The 20,963-nt window shown below is 43.9% G+C and overlaps 1 protein-coding gene across 1 annotated transcript in view; it reads right to left on the bottom strand.

Annotated features, from left to right (window-relative positions):
* TMCO1 (transmembrane and coiled-coil domains 1) overlaps positions 1–20,963 on the bottom strand; it is a 121,610-nt gene that overhangs the window by 85,498 nt on the left and 15,149 nt on the right. The window contains exon 3 of the mRNA XM_085601539.1: positions 15,280–15,339. Within this exon, the coding sequence (XP_085457665.1) occupies positions 15,280–15,339 (60 nt within the window). The remainder of the gene's footprint in view (positions 1–15,279; positions 15,340–20,963) is intronic.

A 20,963-nucleotide genomic window follows, 5' to 3' on the forward strand; every position in this document is an offset into this window, starting at 1 on the left:
TAACACAGTTTTTAGATGTGGAGATTTACATCAGTAATAATTTCATTCACACTAAACTACACAGAAAAAGCACAGCAGGCAATGCCATACTGCATGCAACCAGCTCTCATCCCTATCATTTGATTAAAAGTATCCCATATGGGGAATTCTTGAGGATCAAACGTATATGTAACACAGATGAGGACCTCAAGATATGTCAACATGGGGCATTTGAGAGATTTATCCATAGAGGGTAAAAGGAATTCTTGAAAGCTATGGATAAAGCCAATACTTGTAGCAACAGTGTAGAAACGGATGAAGTGGTATGTCTCACAACCAACAAAACTGAATCAGAAAGTAACATAAGACTGATTACAGCATACAGTCAACAAGACAAACAAATCAAAAAGGATTATATACAAGAATTGGCCCATTGTTAAAACAGACCTCACTATGTCCCAATTGGTACCTGAATGACCCAATATTACTTTTAGACGGGCACAATCAATGAGACGCATTAGTGAGATCTAGTCCAGAAGTTATGAAAACAACTAACTGGTTGACCAACAAAAAAGGTTTTTTCAAATGCAGCTCATGTAGAGCTTGTAAATTTGGGGTCAATACTAATGAAGTAACAGGAATGGTAGAATCTAATCCCATAAGAATCTCCAAAATACTAACATGCCGCACTGAATTTGCAGTTTATGTCTTAGAATGTACTTGCAAACTCAGATACGTGGGAAGCACAAAACTCCAAGTATTTAATCGGATCCTACAACACCTGAGAGCAATTGTAAACTCAGACCCCAGTTACCCAGTAGCTAGACATTTCAAACATGTCCATAACAACAACTTAAACGATTTTAGCTACTTTGTCATTGACATGATACCCAAATCTATCAGAGGGGGCAACAGGGAGAAAAATTTAAGGCAGTTAGAATCATATTACATCTTGGCTCTAGATTCCAAAATGCCAAAAGGTTTGAACAACGGAGAAGAAATGCACCATTTTTTGTAACTTTTCTAAATGAGACATACACCAAATATAACTACCTTCTCATATCTGCCGTATACGTCTTTTTTAAAACCATTACAACTTGTTATTTATCAGGCTTTTTATTGAATTTTTAGAGAGGTTTTTATCGAGAGTTTTAACTGGTTCTCCGGTTTTTACTTTAGATTTTAACAATCTATTAACGAATGAATCGCCGATGATGACATTGGGTACTGGTTTTAAATGAAAAATAATTCGTCTAAGTTTGTGCATGTTTATTGTTTGTGATTTCACCAAGACTATGGCAACTATAGAAGTAATCCTTTAATATAGGGAAACTTCTCTAATTTACCTGAGATACACTAGCACAAGCTAACGATATGAGGTTAAAAAATCATTGTTAAGTATACACCACAATCTCACATGGGGTTTACAAATTTTGTTTAGTATTTGTCTCTTTGTATACTTTATATTGTTGGCAACTATATATGTAGTCATCCAACATCAAACATATACACAAACAATTAGCTTAGCTTCTCTTCACTGATCAAAATTCATATGATTTTAATATGGATATTTTATCAACTTTTAAACTTTTTTTTATAACAATCGGTGATTGAATTTATTCAGGAAATTTTTAAGCACTTGCACTTTTTCACTCTTTTTACATATTTATTGTAAACTGCGACTTTTGCTAATTTGCCTAAGTATGAATATTTATATGTATATTTTTAACAATATGACAAATAATATTGTGAAACAATGTTTACATTTAGTAATTTTGCAAACAACGGCATATCGAGTCTGTTTTCACTGTTTTTTCACCGTTATATAAGCTTTGATTGGCCGTATGCATGTCATGTGATCAAGACAGTGGTACACTGTCGAAACGCGTAATGCTGCTATGCCAGAATTGCTGATAACCTAAGCAATAAACTGCACTGAATACCAGAACACGCTGTGGTCCGTACCCGTTTTTCCTGGGACTCTCAGACAAGACGGGACTGGGATACTTTGTGTATATATGTAAGCTACGTGGATGTGTGGAGAATGCAATATATATATATATATATATATATATATATATATATATATATATATATATATACACACACACACACACACACACACACTAAAATAGTAAACATTAATTAAATAAAATATGAATACTCTGAGAATACAAACATATATTAATATACATCTTTAAAAAATATAATTGTTAATTTTTTTTTTTAAATATATACACACACAAGGATACTTTAAAAACTTCCCTAAATGTATATTATATTTGAAAAACATTCTTAAATGAAATATAAAAAAAATAATTTATACACCGCTCCCAAAATATTTAACAAGCAATTTTAATTACAAATAAAAAAAACTTACAGAATAAAAATTTCAAATTTACTAAAAATAATATAATTGTAAATGACCAAAAACATTAATATAAAAAATGTAAACAAAACTACCATTTTTTTTTTAAATTAATACATATGCTATTCTCCCCACAACTTATAAAAAGCAGAAAAAGTGTCGAACTCAGGAGGTGTAACACTTAAAAGTAACACTACAGTCAATGCAACAGTAGGGAAAGTGTTGGTTTGCAGAGGAATAAAATTTACTATTTCCAATCCAGTCAGCGCAACTGTCGGGACACTGTTGGATTGGGTAAGAAAAAAATTATTAATATTCCCACTGCAGATAGTACTGCATATGAATCAAACATATTCTCTGCAAAACAATAGCATATTTGTGAAAACTAAATTAAAATATAAATATTTAATAAAAAAATCAAATATATTTTATACAAAAATATAAATACATATAATGTTAACTATTTACAAACATTGTTAAACTTTAAATCCAAAAATAATTAACCCAAAAAATATTTATTTAAAAATTCACATAAAAAAATTCAATAATTTTTTTTAGTTACCTCCCACCATATACCCCTACAAAACTTACAAACAGATAAAATTTAACTTTAAGAAACAATTTACACAATTGCCAAATATTTATCAAATTATCAATAAATACAAATTTAATCTATACCCGATAGAATAAATGTTAAACGTAATAGTTAATATCAATTAAACAATTAATTATAACCTAATTAAAAATAAATTTACTTCCAACCATATACCCCCAACAAAACCCAAGCCCACACAAGATTTAAGTTAAAAAAAAAAAAAAAAAAAAATTAACATTTAATTATACATTGAATAATTATTAGATATAAATACGAAGTACTTGGAATTAAATTACTTCCTACCCTGTACCCCTCTCAACACCACAACCCACACCTAAAATCAAAAATAATATTTACACAATTAAATTAGTTAAACGAATAATTAACAATTAATTATGAAGTATAATTAAATTACTACCCACCCTAAACCCCTATAAAACCCACACATACAATAAAAAAAATTCACTATTAACAGTCAATAAATATTAATTAATTTATTATAATTAAATTAGTTCCCACCCTGTGCCCATAAAAACTCACAACCTGCTAAGGTACTAAACAAACATTTAAATTAAATGTAATAACTAATAAAAAAAATTACAAATGCTTTAAAATACAAATTATACAAAAAATTACATTATATACATTTAAAATATACACCAAAATACATAATTAAAAAACTAAACAAACTGTATTTTTGTAAACTTTAATAACCTGGTTATAAAAAAAAACCACAAAAAAACCGATATCTTAAAATTGATATTCTAGCTGAAGATATTTCCACGTCACAATATTTTTGACTCAATATTTGTGCAAGACGATATTTTATACTTTATATTTTGTCTGAGCACCTCCATTTACATCTACTTGGCTCACTGCATGCCTTGGATGTTAGCCAGGCTCGGGTCAAGTAGAATTTTCAATAGTGTGCAGTTGTTACCGTGGAGCGTCATGTGACTCGCGAATGTCATGAGATACGAAGGCTGGGGATTGTAGTATGGTGTGATTTTCAAATCTATGTTCATTCACAGCCCTCGATGTTTAAAATTAGTACCCATTGTGGATGATGCATTTCTCCCACCCAAGTCATCACATGATGTCTATTGCTGCACGCCATGCTCTGTTTAGTGTATGGGTAGTAAAACTGTTGGCATGAGATTAGGATTTTATAAAAAGAGGAGAAATGTACATCACATTACACTACGGAGCAGTGCGTCACGGCAGAAAGTGTACAAGATTAGTACTGATCAGTACAAGGGTATAAGTAATTTACAAAATGTTCCACTATGAGATGTTATAGTTATTTCCTGCTTGGGTCTCGAATGTACCAGTGTGTCTTTAAGGCTTCTGGCTCTTGTATCATCCCATTGTCTGGATCCTGTATTAAAGATGTGTCAGCTGTGTTTGATCATTTTCATGTTGTGATATTCGCCTGTCACATGACGCTCCACGGTAACAACTGCACACCATTTAAAAAGCTTCTCGGAAGCGCTAGAGGGCGCACGGCAAGATGGTCGCTCTGTAGAGCAGCTCCGCCGGCCGAACCCATAATCCTTACATTATCCTGCATCATCCGCCTTTGTCAGGGCCATTTCTGCGTACTACATATGTGTGATGGGGTGGCATTGGGCGGTGTTGCCGTTGGGGGCACGGCGCTGCTAGGCCTGTGATCCGGAGACCGTGGGGCACGGGCTGAGGGCTAGTAAACTCCTACCGCTACGAGGAATCGGGCCAGGGGAGTGGGCCGCCCTCGGCTCTTCGGCCCCGTGGCCTGCCGGTGCGGGACTGCAGGTAGCTGTGCTGCCCGTCGCGGCTGGCGCCTTCCAGGGCTGCCCAGTTTCGGAGCTGCGGGGCTGGTCAGCAGTTTCCTGGTGCAAGCGCGGCGGGCCCACCTCTCCGCTGTGTGGTGTGGTGTTCGCTGGTGTGCGGGAGGCCTCCTGCTGGGGGACCGCGTTCACTGCCGGTTGCAGAATAGGAGTGGTTCCCTAATGCGTGCGACGGCGCCAAGTGCTGCAAGGAGATCGTGGCGTTCTGTGGGCAGGCGTCATAAATGCCCTACATACTTTTGATGTGAACCCCCGAGTGCTGTGCTGCTTTGGAGCAGATTAGGTGCAGTTGAAACACGTCCTGTGTGGTGCTTCTCCTTTTGCAAGTCTGATCCTCCCTCGATACTGCAGCTGTGGACTATGTTACAAAGTGAGACCCATATTGGCACCCAGTAGGCGATTGTGGACTTACGGCCCTGCCAGAGTATCAACTAGGCCCCGTTGAACTTTGGCCTCTCATTAGACTGGCAGGTGTATGTAGCTGTACTGTTTCCTCCACTGCGCAGCTGGGCCTCTCTTCTATTCACGTATAGGCTGGCGCGGTTTGTCTGAGAGGCACTGGACATTGCGGACGGGACTGGCAGTTGATATCATAGGAGATCTGGGTGCTCATTGATAAAAAGCTGTGCTGCAATCTGCGCAATATCTCCATCCCCTCACTATTACCTTGGGCCTCTGGGACATACTGCTGGGTGTAGAGAGACTCACATCATTTTTTAATTTTTGGTCCGGGCCTCGCTCCGACCCCTCTCGGCTGCGTCATCATCATGGGTAAATCTAACTGCGGCCAGCCGCAACTTTGAACCACGTAAAACCAGCAGAGCTTCTCAACATGCCTCCTCGGATTCTGAGGCGGACGCTCCCGCAGATCATCTTACCAACATTGACAAAACTCTATTAGCGGTCCAAGCAAGTCTTCAGTCCATAGACGGTAAGATTGATCATCTGAACTTACACATAGACCACATGTCTGCAAAACTGGATAAGCATGTGCAACGTCTGGGTGAAGTGGAGACCTGCATATCGGACGGGCGGACGGGCTTCAACAAGTCAACGACAAAGCGGCCTCTATGGAAAAGGTGCTGGCAGTCATAAAGGCTCGTAATGAAGACTTGGAAGCTAGATCGCGCCGCAATAATGTGCGCATTACGGGCCTACCAGAATCCACGAACACAGGACGCTTAGAAACCTACATGGAGAATCTTCTTCGAGAGCTTTATGGGGCCGAACAGCTATCGCAGGTCCCGATAGTGGAACGTGCACATCGTTCATTGGCTGCCTGTCCACCTCCAGGTGCTCCTCCGCATCCCATCGTCGCCCGCCTTCTGAATTATAGAGATCGGGACACTGTCCTCCGGCTGGCACGTGAAAAGGGATCCATCATACATCAAGGGAATAGGTTAGCCTTTTACCCTGATTTCACGATGGCAGTACAAGAGGCCCGGAGAGAGAATCAATCTGTAAAGAAACTTCTCATCGCAGCAAAAATACCGTACGCTATGCTACACCCCGCAAGATTGCGCATAGAGGACAATGGGAAGTACAAGATCTTCACTTGCCCGAAAATGGCGATGACTTTTGCTAAAAATATTACAAGACGCAGCTGCTCCTCCACCGCTGGTACGGAGCACGAGACGGGAGGAAGGAGTTAATTGACGGACAAAAGATAGTGGCCACTATCTGCACGTGATGTCTCAACTTGGTTTACTGTATTATTATTGAGCTGCATTGTATTAGTTAGCCATGATGCCACGTTGGTTTTAAATAACAATGCCTTATTGTTTGCCATGCACTGTTCCGATGCCATCACTGCTGTTTAGTGGAAATATTTGCTTTGTGCTAATAGCTCTGTGTTTGCGAGATGCTGTACGAAGTTGCATGCGGAGGTTTTTAACGTTTTTAACGATGGCTCGGCCACCTCCTGTACTAACTGGGAGGGATTTTGTGCTCAAGCGCCTCCTCATGGGTGATCCCCGCAACTGGCCTCTCCCATGGTATTACACTTGGGAATTGTTTTGGGTGGTTCGGGATGGCTTTGGCATGTTGGGGTCGCTAAAGTGGGTGGGGGGTGTTGGTGGGTGGGGGGGGGGGTGTGATGGGGTCTATTACCGTGACTGATCTTGTTTTTACAACTTTTAACAGCGGCAGGTATGTTCGATCAAACACTCATAGCAGTGCTCGTTTCGTAGGGGAGGATGGGCATTCTGATGTGATGGGCTATGTGCATCTTAGATATAACTTGCTGCAAGTGTCCATAGTACTGTGATGTCCATTTCCTGTTTAACATGGAATGTACGGGGGCTAAATTAGCCAAAAAAGATTCAACAAGTTCTGGCACATTTAGATCGCCACGGTATTGGCATTGCCCTTCTACAGGAAACACATCGGACACAAATAACGGATGGGCTGGTGGGAAGTTGCTGGGCTGGATATAGGATTGCTTCCTCATTCTTCTTTTAGCCACGGTGTCCTCACTCTTGTCAACAAGCATTTGCAATGCAATAGGTCTCGCATTTACGCAAGTTTGAGCTATTGGCATTGTAAATAACAATGCCTTTTATTTATGTTTTACAAACAGACACAAAAATAAAAGGCATTGTCATTTATAATGCCAATAGCTCAAACTCGCGTAATTACGAGACCTATTTCATTGCAAATGCTTGTTATTTTATTCGTCCTTCACCAGCAGGATTTACCTTTAATAAGGAGAGGGGTAGAAAGTCTTTCCTCTAATGGCCCCTTCTCCATCAGGCCGTCGGCGGAAGCTTTCCATCGATTGAGCCTACAGCGGCTCCGTCAACGGAAGCTGAGAGTCTACCCAAGTCTAAATAAGGTGGAAGGGGCAAGGCTTTGGGGGACAGGGTATTCCGCCACATCTGTGACAGAGTACGCTGTCTGCACAATTGTAAATCAGCACCTTAGTAATAAGTTTGTTTCTCTGCAAAGCGTTATGCCTATTCATCCTTTCATTCTTCCAGTGCTGATATCAAGACTACTGACTTAAATAAAAGAGAGCTTTTTTAACACAATATACACCTGTTGTGATGTGTAGTGTGTCTGTAATATTGCAATGGGTTGCATTACAACAGTTACAGGTGACTCACAGAGCGGTGCAAAGTCAAACTATCAGGGGAGAGGATGTGGTCCGTCGGCTAGACTGCCAACTTTGGTGCTGGAAACAAGGGTTCCAGCCTCGGGGTTGCGTCCACATCCTGCGATTCTGGGCAAAACACTTAATCTCCCTGTGCCAGTGTAAATACGGTGCTCGTGTAAAGCGCTCCGATACCTTTGGGTCGAGTTTGCGCTATATAAATATGCAAAAAAACAAAAGGCCTAGATTGCTTGGTGGGTCGATGATTTTTTCGGAATAGCATTTAAAACGGCTTCCATACAGCGCTACACACAACACATAATTGCGCGAATCCCATTGACATCTGCTTCATTACAGTTCGGCTCAGCAGCTTATTTGTATTAACAAACACCACAAGACGCGCGTTGCACTGCCACCCTCGAGCGCGGAGAGATCACCTGTTGCACGGGTCCTGTCGCTGGCGCGAGCTTGGCCGGAGCCTGCAAAAAAGCACTTCCTATCCTTCCCTTTAACGTTCGCCCTTGCGTGCGTAAACAGATAAAACGTGGCAGTCGCCGGGGCCTCTTCACTGCCAAAAAAAAAAAAGCAAAACAGAAAGCAGCTCCGGGCTGGGGAGGAGACCTGGGAGGCGAGGGCTGCCCGCGCATGCGCAGTACCTGTTACTTTCGCGTGCAGCCGGTGTGGGAGCTGAAGTCCCGGGTCCCAGGAGGGGGCCCGGGTGAAGAGCGGCAGATAGCAGTGCGGGGCTCCCATGCATAAGGAGAGAGCCCCGCGTCGTGCTGGCAGTAGTGTAGCTGGAGTGCTCCGGAAGCCGCCGTTCAGAAGGATTCCCCCCGCAGACCGGGTGAGTGGGATTCTCCATATGTAGAAAGTGAAACTAAATGCTGGCTTGCGAGGGAAGAGGGACAGGAGATGTGCACGCCGCGTGGCTGGAGGCGCGTACACCAACTCAAATCCGCCAAAAGCCTGCGCGTGCACATCTCCTGTCCCACTTCCGAGGCAAGTCAGCAACAATAGATCTCGCCGAAAGCAGCGCTTCGCGCTGCATTCGCAGGCGAGACCTAAAAAGGGTATCCCATTTACTGCAATCCAAACTCACACTGACACAGCAGGGCGCTACGCTATTCTACATGGGAGGCTGATGGGCACGCGGGTTACTATTGTCAATACCTATGGTCCTAACATTGATGATCCTATATTGTAAGAGTATTTTTGCTGTCCTCCATGCACTTACGGAAGCCATCATTCTTTGGGTTGGTGAACTTAATACACATTTAGATCCAACTAAAGATAAGTCCAGCGGCAGGGTGGGTCACTCTCCTGAGGCAGTGACTGCGATAAAAATTGGAATGGAAGACAAGGGACTGCTCGATGTCTGGCGCCATAGGCACCCTGAAACACTGGAGGGCACACACATCTCCACAGCACATGGCAGCTGGTCCCGTCTCTATTATCGGTTGCTGAGTGAGGAGGCAGTGGGCTGGGTGGCAGAAGTGGCTGGGTTACCGCGTACACTCTCGGATCACTGTCCTGTCCGCTCTGTCCCACAGACAGTCCCTAGGGCCTTCACATGGCGCTTTCGGTCGGAAGCGCTGTTGGACCTGGTCTACGTGGAGACGATCAGAGAAGCCATAACACAATACTTCGAACATAACAAGGGGTCAGTAGATTGCGCTGGGGTGCTTTGGGAGGGGTTTAAAGCCTCTATTCGGGACACCTGTATTAGCACAACATCAGGTATTCTAAAAGATCTGAGAAGACAACTGTCTAAGCTCGAGACCGCGCTTAAACAACTAGAACAGGACTATGAAACCTTGCGAGTCGACCTTAACTTCCCTTAAAGAGGCTACTCTTGAACATGCCACTTTGGCGGAGGAAGAGATAAAATGTATATCGAAACGCTATAGAGCACGTGCTTATGAAGATGGTGGCAGGCTGGGACATCACTTAGCCAATAAGATTAAATACCGACTGGAGAGTTAATTACTAAAATCACAGACGCGGTAGGACAAGACTATCAAAGTATTCCAGACATAGCAAATCAATTTCGGCAATTTTATGAAACACTTTACACCTCCCAATCGGAGACTGATGTGGTCGATCTTGACGAATACCTCTCGCAGATATCCATTGCATGGCTCTCGGATGGTCAGAGAGAATACCTCAGTCAACCGATCACGGTGGAAGGCATTCAAATGGCGGTAAAAGCGTTACCGAAAAAAAAAAGCGCCAGGCCCTGACATGTGAATTTTATAAGACCTATGTTGAAGAACTCTCACCTTATTTATTAGAAATGTACGCTGAAGTGTACAAGGTAGGCAAGCTGCCGCCGTCTCTTCGCGAGGCATTAATGATCACGCTACTCAAAAAATATAAATCCCCTGGTAGGTGAGAGTCTTACAGGCCTGTGTCACTCATCAATATAGATGTAAAAATGTTAGCGAAGATTCCGGCTACTCGCCTCCAGCCACTAATGCAAAATCTAGTCCTGGCTGACCAGTCGGGCTTTATTCCAGAGCGCTCTACCTCACATAATCTCGGACGCTGTTTGCCACACTCTCAATCCTGAATTGCCGGCTGCATCGATAATGCTGGATGCCGCAAAGGCATTTGATTCTGTAGAATGGGGATATCTTTTTTATGTCTTGCAGAGGATGGGTTTTTCGCCCCTATTCATTAACTGGGTGCGTCTATTGTATGCTGGACCATCGGCGCGCATGCGGGTGGAAAGCTACACATCGGATCCGATACAAATCACTAGGGGCACTCGACAGGGGTGCCCGCTTTCACCGATGTTATTCGCTCTGACAATGGAGCCCCTAGCCTGTCTTATTAGACAATCTAATAAACGCGTGGCTCTCAATTTTATACATCGGCCTGTCATCATATCTCTTTATGCAGATGATATGCTGCTTTTTATACGAGAGCCCCACGCCTACTTAGAACCGGTCCTACATGAATATATTTGCTTTGCCTGTTTTTCTGACCTGAATATTAACTGGTCCAAGTCCGTAGTGATGCCACTAACAGAGCACTATCCCGCATAAACTCGAATTTCCCCTAGCGTGGGCCACAGATTTGGTAAAATACCTGGAGGTGTGGATTCACCGCAATCCGGAGGTTGTTATCCGTGAGAGTTACGGGACTGCCACAGTGCTACTGGAACATATGGATAGATGGCTAAAACTCCCGCTGTCGCTTGCAGACCGTATCTCATTGATTAAAATGGTGGTGTTACCCAAATTTTCATATTTTTTCAGTAACATTCCGATTCAACTCACGCAATAAAAAATGTAAACTCCGCGCACATTTTTGCTTTGCCTCATCTGGGGTGGTCGTCCGGCACGAGTGAGCTGGAGGACTCTCACACTGGACTACAAACACCGGGGGGTTTAGTGTACCTGATTTTTATCTTTATTACCTATGTGCGCATGCACAATACGCACATTTCTGGTTCTCTTTGCATGCATGTGTCCCTCATGTAGCGGTGGAGCATTGGGATGAACACCCCATCCCACTGTGCTCTTTGTGACCTCACAGCCATAGGACTTCACCCCGTAATACAGTCAACACAATTAACACTAAGATTGCCGCTTGGCATTCTTTGGGTTCGAGAGGCAGGAAAACTACCATTATACTCCCCGCTTTTACCGGTGGCTCACCACTCGAGCGTATCTACAACACATGAGCAGGGAGCACTGCGTACACTAGAGCAAGTAGGCATAAGCAAGTTGCAAGATTTATTCCCAGGTGGCACTTAATTGACTCCCAGTGGCATGGATTACATTCAAAGTAAGACACCGCTCTTTGTATTTTACATGCATAGATTAAAAAAGGCGTTGCAGCTTTACTATCCCACATTCCCTTCGTAGCCACCCGAGGCATTGGCGCTGCATACACTTCTCATTGCCCCTACTCGACATAAGCTCGTCACTAAGCTATACCGCGCAGTTCAGGAAGACACGCCCCTCAATTGTGACAAGAGTCTTAACACTTCGATTACGAATTTCGACCCACCATTAACGCAGAAGGAATGGGAAATCTGCAGTCAACTTACTAGCGCTCTCAACTCGAATGGGAATCTCCGTATAATACATTTTGAATACTTACACCAGGTGTATTTCACCCCATACAAGCTTTTTAAATATGGGTTCCGAGACACAGATGCATGTAAGCGGTGTGGTGCTCTGGGGACAGACTTCTGGACCTGTAGACGGGTATCGGAACACTGGGCTGCAGTGATTGCTACGCTATCAAACATTATTGGGACTGCACTGCAATGCTCGCCACAGATGTGCTTGCTGGGTTTAGTTCCCTTCCTAAAAGGTGCCGTGGGTAGGTTGGTGAGAGTAGCACTGCTGGTAGCTAAGCGTCGCGTGTCGATAGTGTGGGACAGTACTCAAAGCCCCACAGTGGAACAGTGGCTTAAAGAGCGGTCACTCTGCAGAGAAAATTTAGTCCTGTATGAGCTGCCACCGTCCTCGTGACCACACAACATTTGGGAGCCCTTGGTCACATACCAGCTCAGCCTGATCCACGTGAAGCGGATGCTACGTAAACATGTATGCCATACGCAGTATGTAATGATGGCAGTCTGTTTAATTTCTTTCCCATGTACACTTGAGACAGTCACGGGTCAATTGTGTTCTTGGTTTGTTTTGGTTTTTTTTTTCTCCATCTGTTTGTGTCCTGGATTTTGTTAACTTGGCATGAGATGCACTGTATGCTGATGTTCTTTTACCACTTTGTATTCCATTGGCTCTGTAACTGTATTTTGTGCAAGAATAAGTGTTTTTTTTTTAAAAAAAGCTTCTCGGCCTGAGCTTGGCGAACATCCAAGGCGTGCGGGAAGCCAAGTGTAAAGGAAGGACAAGGTCTGTAGCTGAAGTGCGTGCAGGGGGTATTTTGGATCAAGCAGTAACTGGATGTAAACTGCATAACTAACGAGGGGATCAATTGCTCACCATTTCTTATCTTCCCAGTGTATGACTACATGAATTGCCCAACCACACTGCCTTATGAAGACAAACTAAAATATAGAACATGTAGGTCATAGGAGACACCTTTTTCTCAACACGTGCATGTTGTACACAGTTTGTCAACTTATTCTGCCTGTGTGTGCTTTTAAATGTATGTACATGGTGAATCCTATCAGCGTGATTGAGGGGTGACCTCAAGTGTTTGCAGGGTTTGTTACACATGTTAAGCATGTTGTGCCAAAGCATGAGAATATATTGTAAGGGGGCAAAAGATACCCCCTTCCCCCAACATGTGTATAAGCGTATTTTCTTTTTCCAATCTAGAGACCATAAGGAGGAAAAGGTCAATTATGGTCTGTATGTTGTGTGCATGCTTCATGTTGGTTTCTTTTAACTAGTCCAGAGTTGGAAATACCAATCCCGAATCGTAGGGATTCAACATAGTTGTTGGTCTTGAAGAAAGCCTACTGACCCTTCATGGCATGCAAAGGCTGAATCATGTCGACTCACTCAGGTTATGGGTCATTGTACAGACAAAACATCTTGGTTTTTATCTCTGCCAAAGAACCTCCTCAGTAGTAATAGAGTAGTCCGATTCCGGGAGGCAATTTTAATCACTCATTCTTAGTTTAAGAGCTCTGCTTGCAAACTGCATCGAGCCCAACACTCACTCACACTAGGTGTAGTGAGTGAGGATCCGATGATGTAGCATGCCACAGGTGGGAATTGTGGGCGAGGATCCAACTAAACTATCCAAGAGATGCTAATACCGCAATAATTTACCCGAATCCTTCACTGTCTTGAGATATGCTAGGACCCCACAACTGATCTCTTAGATTGAAGAGATCACTATAGAAAAGGTTAACCATCCTTTGTGTAGTTACTTGTTGTAATTGGGAGGCTGAGAGTTGCCCTTACATAGCAGCTCACATCCCTTTTTGCTCATGGTATTTACACCTAGAAGCCCAAGGAACAACATGTAACTGTCAACTAAGTACTGTTGCACACCACAACAGGGCAGAAGGACGATGAAGTCACAGCCCCACTTAAGTTAAAAGGGAGGCCATTTCGATATTCTGGGCTAAAGAAGCCCCTTGAAAAACAAAAAGAGACCCAAGACTCTGCATGAGCCACCGACATAAGCAAAGAATGACCTAAATGTGCACAGTTTCAAAAAGATCTCCAAAGCCTGATGCTAGCATGTATAAGAATCACATTCTCAAGAGGTAGATAGTGCACAAGTGAACACTATTAAATAGCACAGAAGCACAATTTAGCAAATGTGTGCTAAATAGCAATGTTTTTGGTGTAGTACCAAAATGTACACCTATATATTGAGAGTTAGGTTGTTTTGATAGGTTGCAGTTTACAGGTCTTTGGAATCCTTTGACAGACTGCATTCACTTCAAATAATTACGTAGCGATATATATTCATATTTCAAAGAGTTAAAAGGGAATAATGTTGTAGGCTCAGATTATATGTTAGCTGTAGGAATGTGTAACTAAATAGCAAGTTGTTTTTACGGGACAAGAGAGTTAATTTGCAATCATCTCCTATCCCTGCAGCACTCTCCAATCCTTCAAAAACACAAGTGCAGGTTTCTAAAGAACGAATGTATGAAACATGTGAAACGTCCAGCCCCTGTAATCTCTATAATTCGCTCTTGGCCAGCATCCAAACTACCTTGCACTGTGGTTCATCATGGACTGTAGAAAGTCAAAAAGAATGTACAAAAGGAGGTTCTTGTCAAATCACCGCTTGCTCCCCCCCCCACTAACATGGTGGTATTAAGGCAGGAGCTTTTGTTAATTTATAGGTACTGGGTAGCTCCATATGCTCAGCAATTATCCACCCTGCGGAAATGAAAACTAGTAATTCTAAAGCATGAACTTGGACGTGCAGAGATATACAGGGTTAGAATCCATGTATAGAAAAGTAAACTATAAAGAAACCGTACTAAATTTACATGCTTTTAACACAGAAGCATTTATCTTTCCTAACTTGTGACGTGTCAAAAAAATCTGAAATCTCATTTACAATGTTAAACAAAGGCTATACCATTCATAGTTACTATGATCTGCATCTAAGTTCATACAACCAGCAAAATCAGATACTATAGGACAACTAGTGCAGAACGGCAAAGTAACAAAGGACATCAATTATAGAAGAGGGCCAGGCGCAAGCTCTTTGTCGATCATAACTATCCGATTTGTGGTCACCCACGCTGGACTCTGTGTTGAACTAAGTAGTTTTCTGGGTGGCACAGAAGTCAGCCCAACCCCCTGTCATCCCCCCCACCCCGGCTTTCACACTTAATGGCTATTTCCCCCTCAGACTTCGGTTACCACAAATCAGAGCTCAAGTACCCAACAATGGCACCGACCCATAGTCAACAGCAAGTCACTCTTCCTTATTGGACTTGCACTCTTGCAGTTCTTACCTATTTTCTTCTTTTGCTGACGTCCCGCTGACTCGGTTATGGTTTCCTTCTTTTTCTCCACTGCAAAAAAAAAAAAAAAAAAAAAAAAAAAAAAGGCTATATTGTTATTTTGAAAGTTTTGTTAATGGAGTCAATCGGTGGTATAATTAATAGAAAAAATGTGCACCCAGAATGCTCATGCATGAGTGCTAATTTGCAGGCATGATCAACTGTCTATGGCAAGACAATTTAAGAGTAATAAGAGGAAGAGAGAGAAGAGTGGTGCAACAAAAAGAGAACAAAAGATCTGTAGTTGATGTGGGATTATGTGTACCCGCAACACACTATAAAAATACATAATCGAAAAGAAAACTAATCCAGCTGTGCCAACATAGAAATGTTTCATTTGGACACTGATCAAGTGCAGTAGCCAACAAGTACAAAAGATGGGAGGTTTCTACAAGCTATATTTCTGGAATGACGGGCACTGCAAGAACACAGGTGAGATTGATGCACCTCAAGAAAACAGATGTCTCCACTAGTTTGTGCACAAGAGCTAGTTCCAATCTAGAAGCTCAGCTCAATGAGTCACAACAGTCCCAAGAAAACAGAAGTGATTTACTCGCTGCAATAAATAATTGGTGACTGGTTCCCATGGCAGGGAAGAACCAGTCTTGTAATTGTCAACAACCAGTAACAAGCAACAGGTCATCAAGGCAGCTTTGGAACGTACACATAGGGGTACATACATTAGAGGATTTATGCCAGGGCTATAGGCTGATAAACGCAGGGTGCAACAGTCACTTGATACCTAAATGTATGCCAGCTGGAAGGACAGAGCTTATAACTTTTTCCCTGAATACAACATAGCATTCAAACTCCCATAAAGATTCAGGAGAGGTTCTGCAGTGTAGGACGTTGAAGAACAGAGCCCTAACAAATGCATCTTGGTGTTTGTATTCTGGGCAAGACTAATAAGTTAATTATCTTCGGTAAAGCCTTATCTGGTAGGGACAGGATCTAGCCACAGATTCCTTATCTTAGAATTCTGCCTGGGCGCCAGACTGGATCCGGACATTTTTAAAGAAATACTTCTGTGCGTCAGTAGAGGCTGTCAAGCCACTCCGTAGCAACATCGTCCTCTAGATGAGACATCGACGGAGTCCATACAAGCCCTTCCCTCAAGCAAGTTTCTTCTGTGACTATTTTTCGTGCCAACAACGGGGAACCACTTATAGAAACTGCCTATGGAAACAGTGTGCCAAAAAAAAAAAAAAAAAAAAAAGAGTCATTGTGAGCACGAGCCGGACCGGAAGTGGAGCGGGACTGTGCCGCTGGGCTCCGCTCCGGAAACAAGAGACAGTCTAGTGTTCACACCAACCTTGGGGGAGGAGCCATCGACGGAAGCGGGGCGGATGAAAAGAGGAGAGATCACGGCAGAAGGGGAATCGAGCGGAGGAGAACGGCAAACGAGGCGAGTGCAGGACGGCGAGAGGAGATCGACGGACGAGAGGAGCGCAGGACGGGGAGTTGGGAGATCGACAGACGAGAGGAGCGCAGGACGACGAGTTGGAAGACGGCGGACCCAGAGGAGACATCCTGGTCTTTAAGGCGAACAAACCCGGTGGGCTGCAGGGAGGAGAAGACGCCCCGGGTACTAGCGCCACGGTCCAGGGAACGGGCCGTGGCTCGAGGCAAGTGGCTCTCCGGGGACCTTTCGGGTGGGGTTGGTGGTGAGGATTGTAAAGGGCAGTGAGGCACCAGAACAGGGTGAGACCCTACCAGACTCCCCGCACTCCCCCCCCCCCCCCCCTTCACGATCCTACGGTGATGGTAGCACACAGCTCACACAAGAGTAGCAGTGACTCAGACCTGCGGATACTGAAGGCGATGTACCCTCCCCATAGAAGACCGCAACCCCAAGAAGGTATGATAGCCAGGGGGACAGAAAGGACTTTCTAGACAGAATGAGGGAATGGCAGGGACAAGAGACAGGATGGCCATAGAACAATACGGGCCCCCAGGTCGCATTTTTTACAACATTCTCAACAAGCATTGGCATTGCCAATAGGTCTCACTTTTGGGACTTTATATGTATTTAGTTATGCAGCACAATTTCCTTGGTGCAACAATATCAACTGTTGCATGGCTAAACACTTATAAGGTACAAAGTTTAGCCATGCAACAGCTGATGTTGTTGCACCAAGGATATTGTGCTGTAAAACTAAATACTTAAAAGGTCCCAAAAGCGAGACCTATTGGCTATGCCAATGCTAGTTCTTTTAAAAGCTCCCTCTTTCAAGGTCTAAAATGTTGGCATGTATGCTTTTAACATTTTTTTACAAGATCGGCCAATCTCTCCCTCTTCTCAGTTCCCAGAGTGCGGCATGGGTGGCTGCTAGTTTTCCTTGCTGGGACCAAAACTGTGGAATTCCCTTCCGCTGGAACTGAAGAACTGTCAATCTCTCCTTGCTTTCCGGAAAAAGCTAAAGACCTTTCTTTTTAGTCAGGCCCAATTGCCAACTGACCTCCATCAACCTTGCTGCTGACGCTTTTCAGCGCCGGTAAACCCTGTTGGGTAGCTGTAAGTTCTGCAAATCCTCAACTAAATAAATAAATAAATAAATAAAAGTGGTGGAGTGAGCACCATTACCCTGCTACCAGTCAGCAGCAGTGGCCCCTCCCCCAAACACTGCTGGTTGGGGAAAGGGAAAAATGTAATTCTCATAAATGCATTTTATCACCATTTTCTTTTTCTCCTCTCCTCTCCGCTCTATCGGAGGGGCCGCTGCTGTATACTCTTACCTCCTTTCCTTACTTGCCATCCCACCTGCCCCCTCCCAACCAAACCACTATCACGCAGTGCCATCGCTGGCCGTGTGATAAGAGCTTTTTTTCTAACTTTACTTTTAGCCATTCTGCACAGCAATGCTGCTGTATAACATGGCTAAAAGACATTGGCAAAGATAATAGCGCTTGCATAGGCTATACTTATTGGCTTTCCCAATGCTTGTTTTTTTTCTTGTCCTAGTCAAAGTACGAAACGAAAGGGTGACACGCCAAAATTAGGTGGTCATTTCAACAGCCTGGCAAGTGACAGATGACCAACAAAAAGGGTTTTCTCAACAAACGGCGCCGGTGAGAGCTCCACCTGTAGCAAAACTAGCATTCCTGGCCTCTAAATGACAGGTGGGTGGTAGTGGATGGAGTTTGGGACAGTTGCCAACCTGCGGCACCTATCACCTCTAAATGCCCCCTTAAGTTAGGGTCTTGTATCGTTGGTTGCTAACATTTGAAGAATCGCTCGAGGCTTGTATGTGGTGCGGTAAGAAAGAATCCTCATCCGAGTAAGATGAAAGTGCCCTGGCAGAAGCACTTTCATGGCAGAGCTCACCACCCAGCTCTGGATATGCGATTATCCCACAGGAGGTGGAGGTGATGGCCTATGCTGACACGAAGTGCGGCTGTGCCAATCAATAATGAGTCCATTAGACTTATGAAAACACTTTGAGTGACAAGCACTTAATCTTGTTTTACTGACTGAGACTTAAATTCATCCAGGAAAAACAATGATCCGGTCCATCCACTGCATACATGAAGTGAAAATGTGTGATCATAATGACGCTGAGTTCGAATTCCACAGTAATGAATTATCAGACCCTTGGCAGAATATTTAGACGAGGCCATCAGCTCCCTGCACAGGCCCACGTAGAAATCTAGGGCGCATTGTGTTCAGATCTGCAAAAATCCAAAACTCAATATACTCCTTTGCTCTTAAAACCATTGAAATCTGGAAAGCTTGTTAAGTCTGTATAGTATTTAGCAACCCTCTTCAGGTAATGAACGATCACGGTGAGATTTCAGGCAACGATAAGTCTTCAACAATTACCTCCATTCTTGTGATTATGTGACAGATCCGTCCGACCCAAACACGCGTGGTGACAGACGAGCAAATTAAAGCAGACGGAGCAAATGCAAATGAGATGCACAGAAGATTGCTTGTTCACAAGGACCGGTGTTAAGATCCCCCTGCACCGTGCGCAAGACGTAGGTGCAGCGTAAGTTGCTTGTAATCGAGCCAGAAGAGAGAGAGTTTGCAAACAGATGAAAACGCGGACTTTATTTATGGTCAACTGAACACTAACAGGTTTTATGATCATAAAACTCAGTCAATCATAGGAACATTGTGGAAACAGAGGGATGTAGACAGGAAGGAAAAGGCTGCGGCGAAGACGCATTTATCACCTGTAAATGGACTGTAAACTTTGACTGTAATTACTTTTTTCCTTCGCCCTCGCGACTGTATCAAAGAGAAATTTATGAAGGGCTCCGGGCACTGGATATTTCTTGTATTCCAATATAACTTTTGCAATCTTAGGTGAACAGCTTGATTGCTTTTGCCTGTCATGGAATTTGAATTGCAAATGAGGTGCGGGGAGAAAGAGGAAACTAGAAATGGTGCTGGGTGGAAGGAAAAACAAAAAGGATTGGCCGCGCGGCCGTAAAAATGCACGGCCGCGCGGCCCGCGAAAGTGAAAGTGATCGCGGAGGTACACATGGCGGCTGCGCGCGTGCACGCATGCTTTAGGCCACAGGCAGCACTTGGAAAACCCGCATACAAAATGTCTCGGCCAGACCAGCGCATGCGCTGGATCAGGCGAGACCCAAAAAGGGGCCGCCCACTGAAATCAAAAGTGGATTGGACAGTGTAGTAGGGTTAGACACCAAACCCCGGCGGGAAATACAGGCCCTATATTATATTATTACAGAAAGAAACAGGAAAAGGACTGGGGAAAACAGGAGCAAGCCCAGAGAGATATAGCCAAGTTGGTCCAACACAAATGGAAAAAGACCACCCTCGAGGAGGCAGAGTTGGCCGCCAACTTTCAAATGGCACCTGTCTTGAAGGGGGCTCCACCGCAAAACTCCAGAGGCTTTCAACTGAGTTATAATGGCAGAGGTCAGGGAGTTTGGCAGTACTCCTACCGAATGGGCCACATGGCCGACTGAGGAGGCTTAAAACCATATCACGAGCAGAGATCGATAAATCAGGGCCAGTCCCCACAAAATCCACATCCTCAAAACGAAGCCCAAAGTAACACAAGGTACGCCCAGTCGCAGGGAGGGGAGACAGCCACTGCACCACCTCAGCAGGAAGCAGGTGGTTGGTCAAACATGTGGCGACAGCAGCAGCAGACAGAGACCCCAGTAAGGAGGGGTAACTGTCTGGGGAGGCAATGCCTTTACACAATTGTAAAACCCACCTACGCAGTAAGTTCAAACGCCCAATAGCGAACATACACTTCACACACACCTCAAAACACATTTAAAAATAAAGGCTAGTATGACAACATTAGAAAATCCAAGTCTTTACTTGCTTTTGGGAAACTGCACATTGTGTCGAACGGGAATCCACACTAGAGTCCCCCCATTTGGATACCTGCAGGAGCCTAGGTCCCACTCTGCTGTTGATCACCCCAGGATAGGGTTTGCTAGCCAAGCCCCAGGGGAGGGCAGTCTGACGAGGGGGCAGGGCAGCTCACCCTACAGTGCATAAAAGCAGGCACCCTGGTCCCCTCTCCAAAGTCCAATTGGGGCTGGTTCCAATAACCAGATCAAATGGAGCCCACACTTGGGCGTCTACCCCAGGAACACAATTCCTTCATGGTGTGAGGTTAAAGCAGAAGTGCCTCCAATTGCCAGCA

The sequence above is a fragment of the Triturus cristatus genome, chromosome 4_2 (genome assembly GCF_964204655.1).
Source record: "Triturus cristatus chromosome 4_2, aTriCri1.1, whole genome shotgun sequence".
Lineage (NCBI taxonomy): Eukaryota > Metazoa > Chordata > Amphibia > Caudata > Salamandridae > Triturus > Triturus cristatus.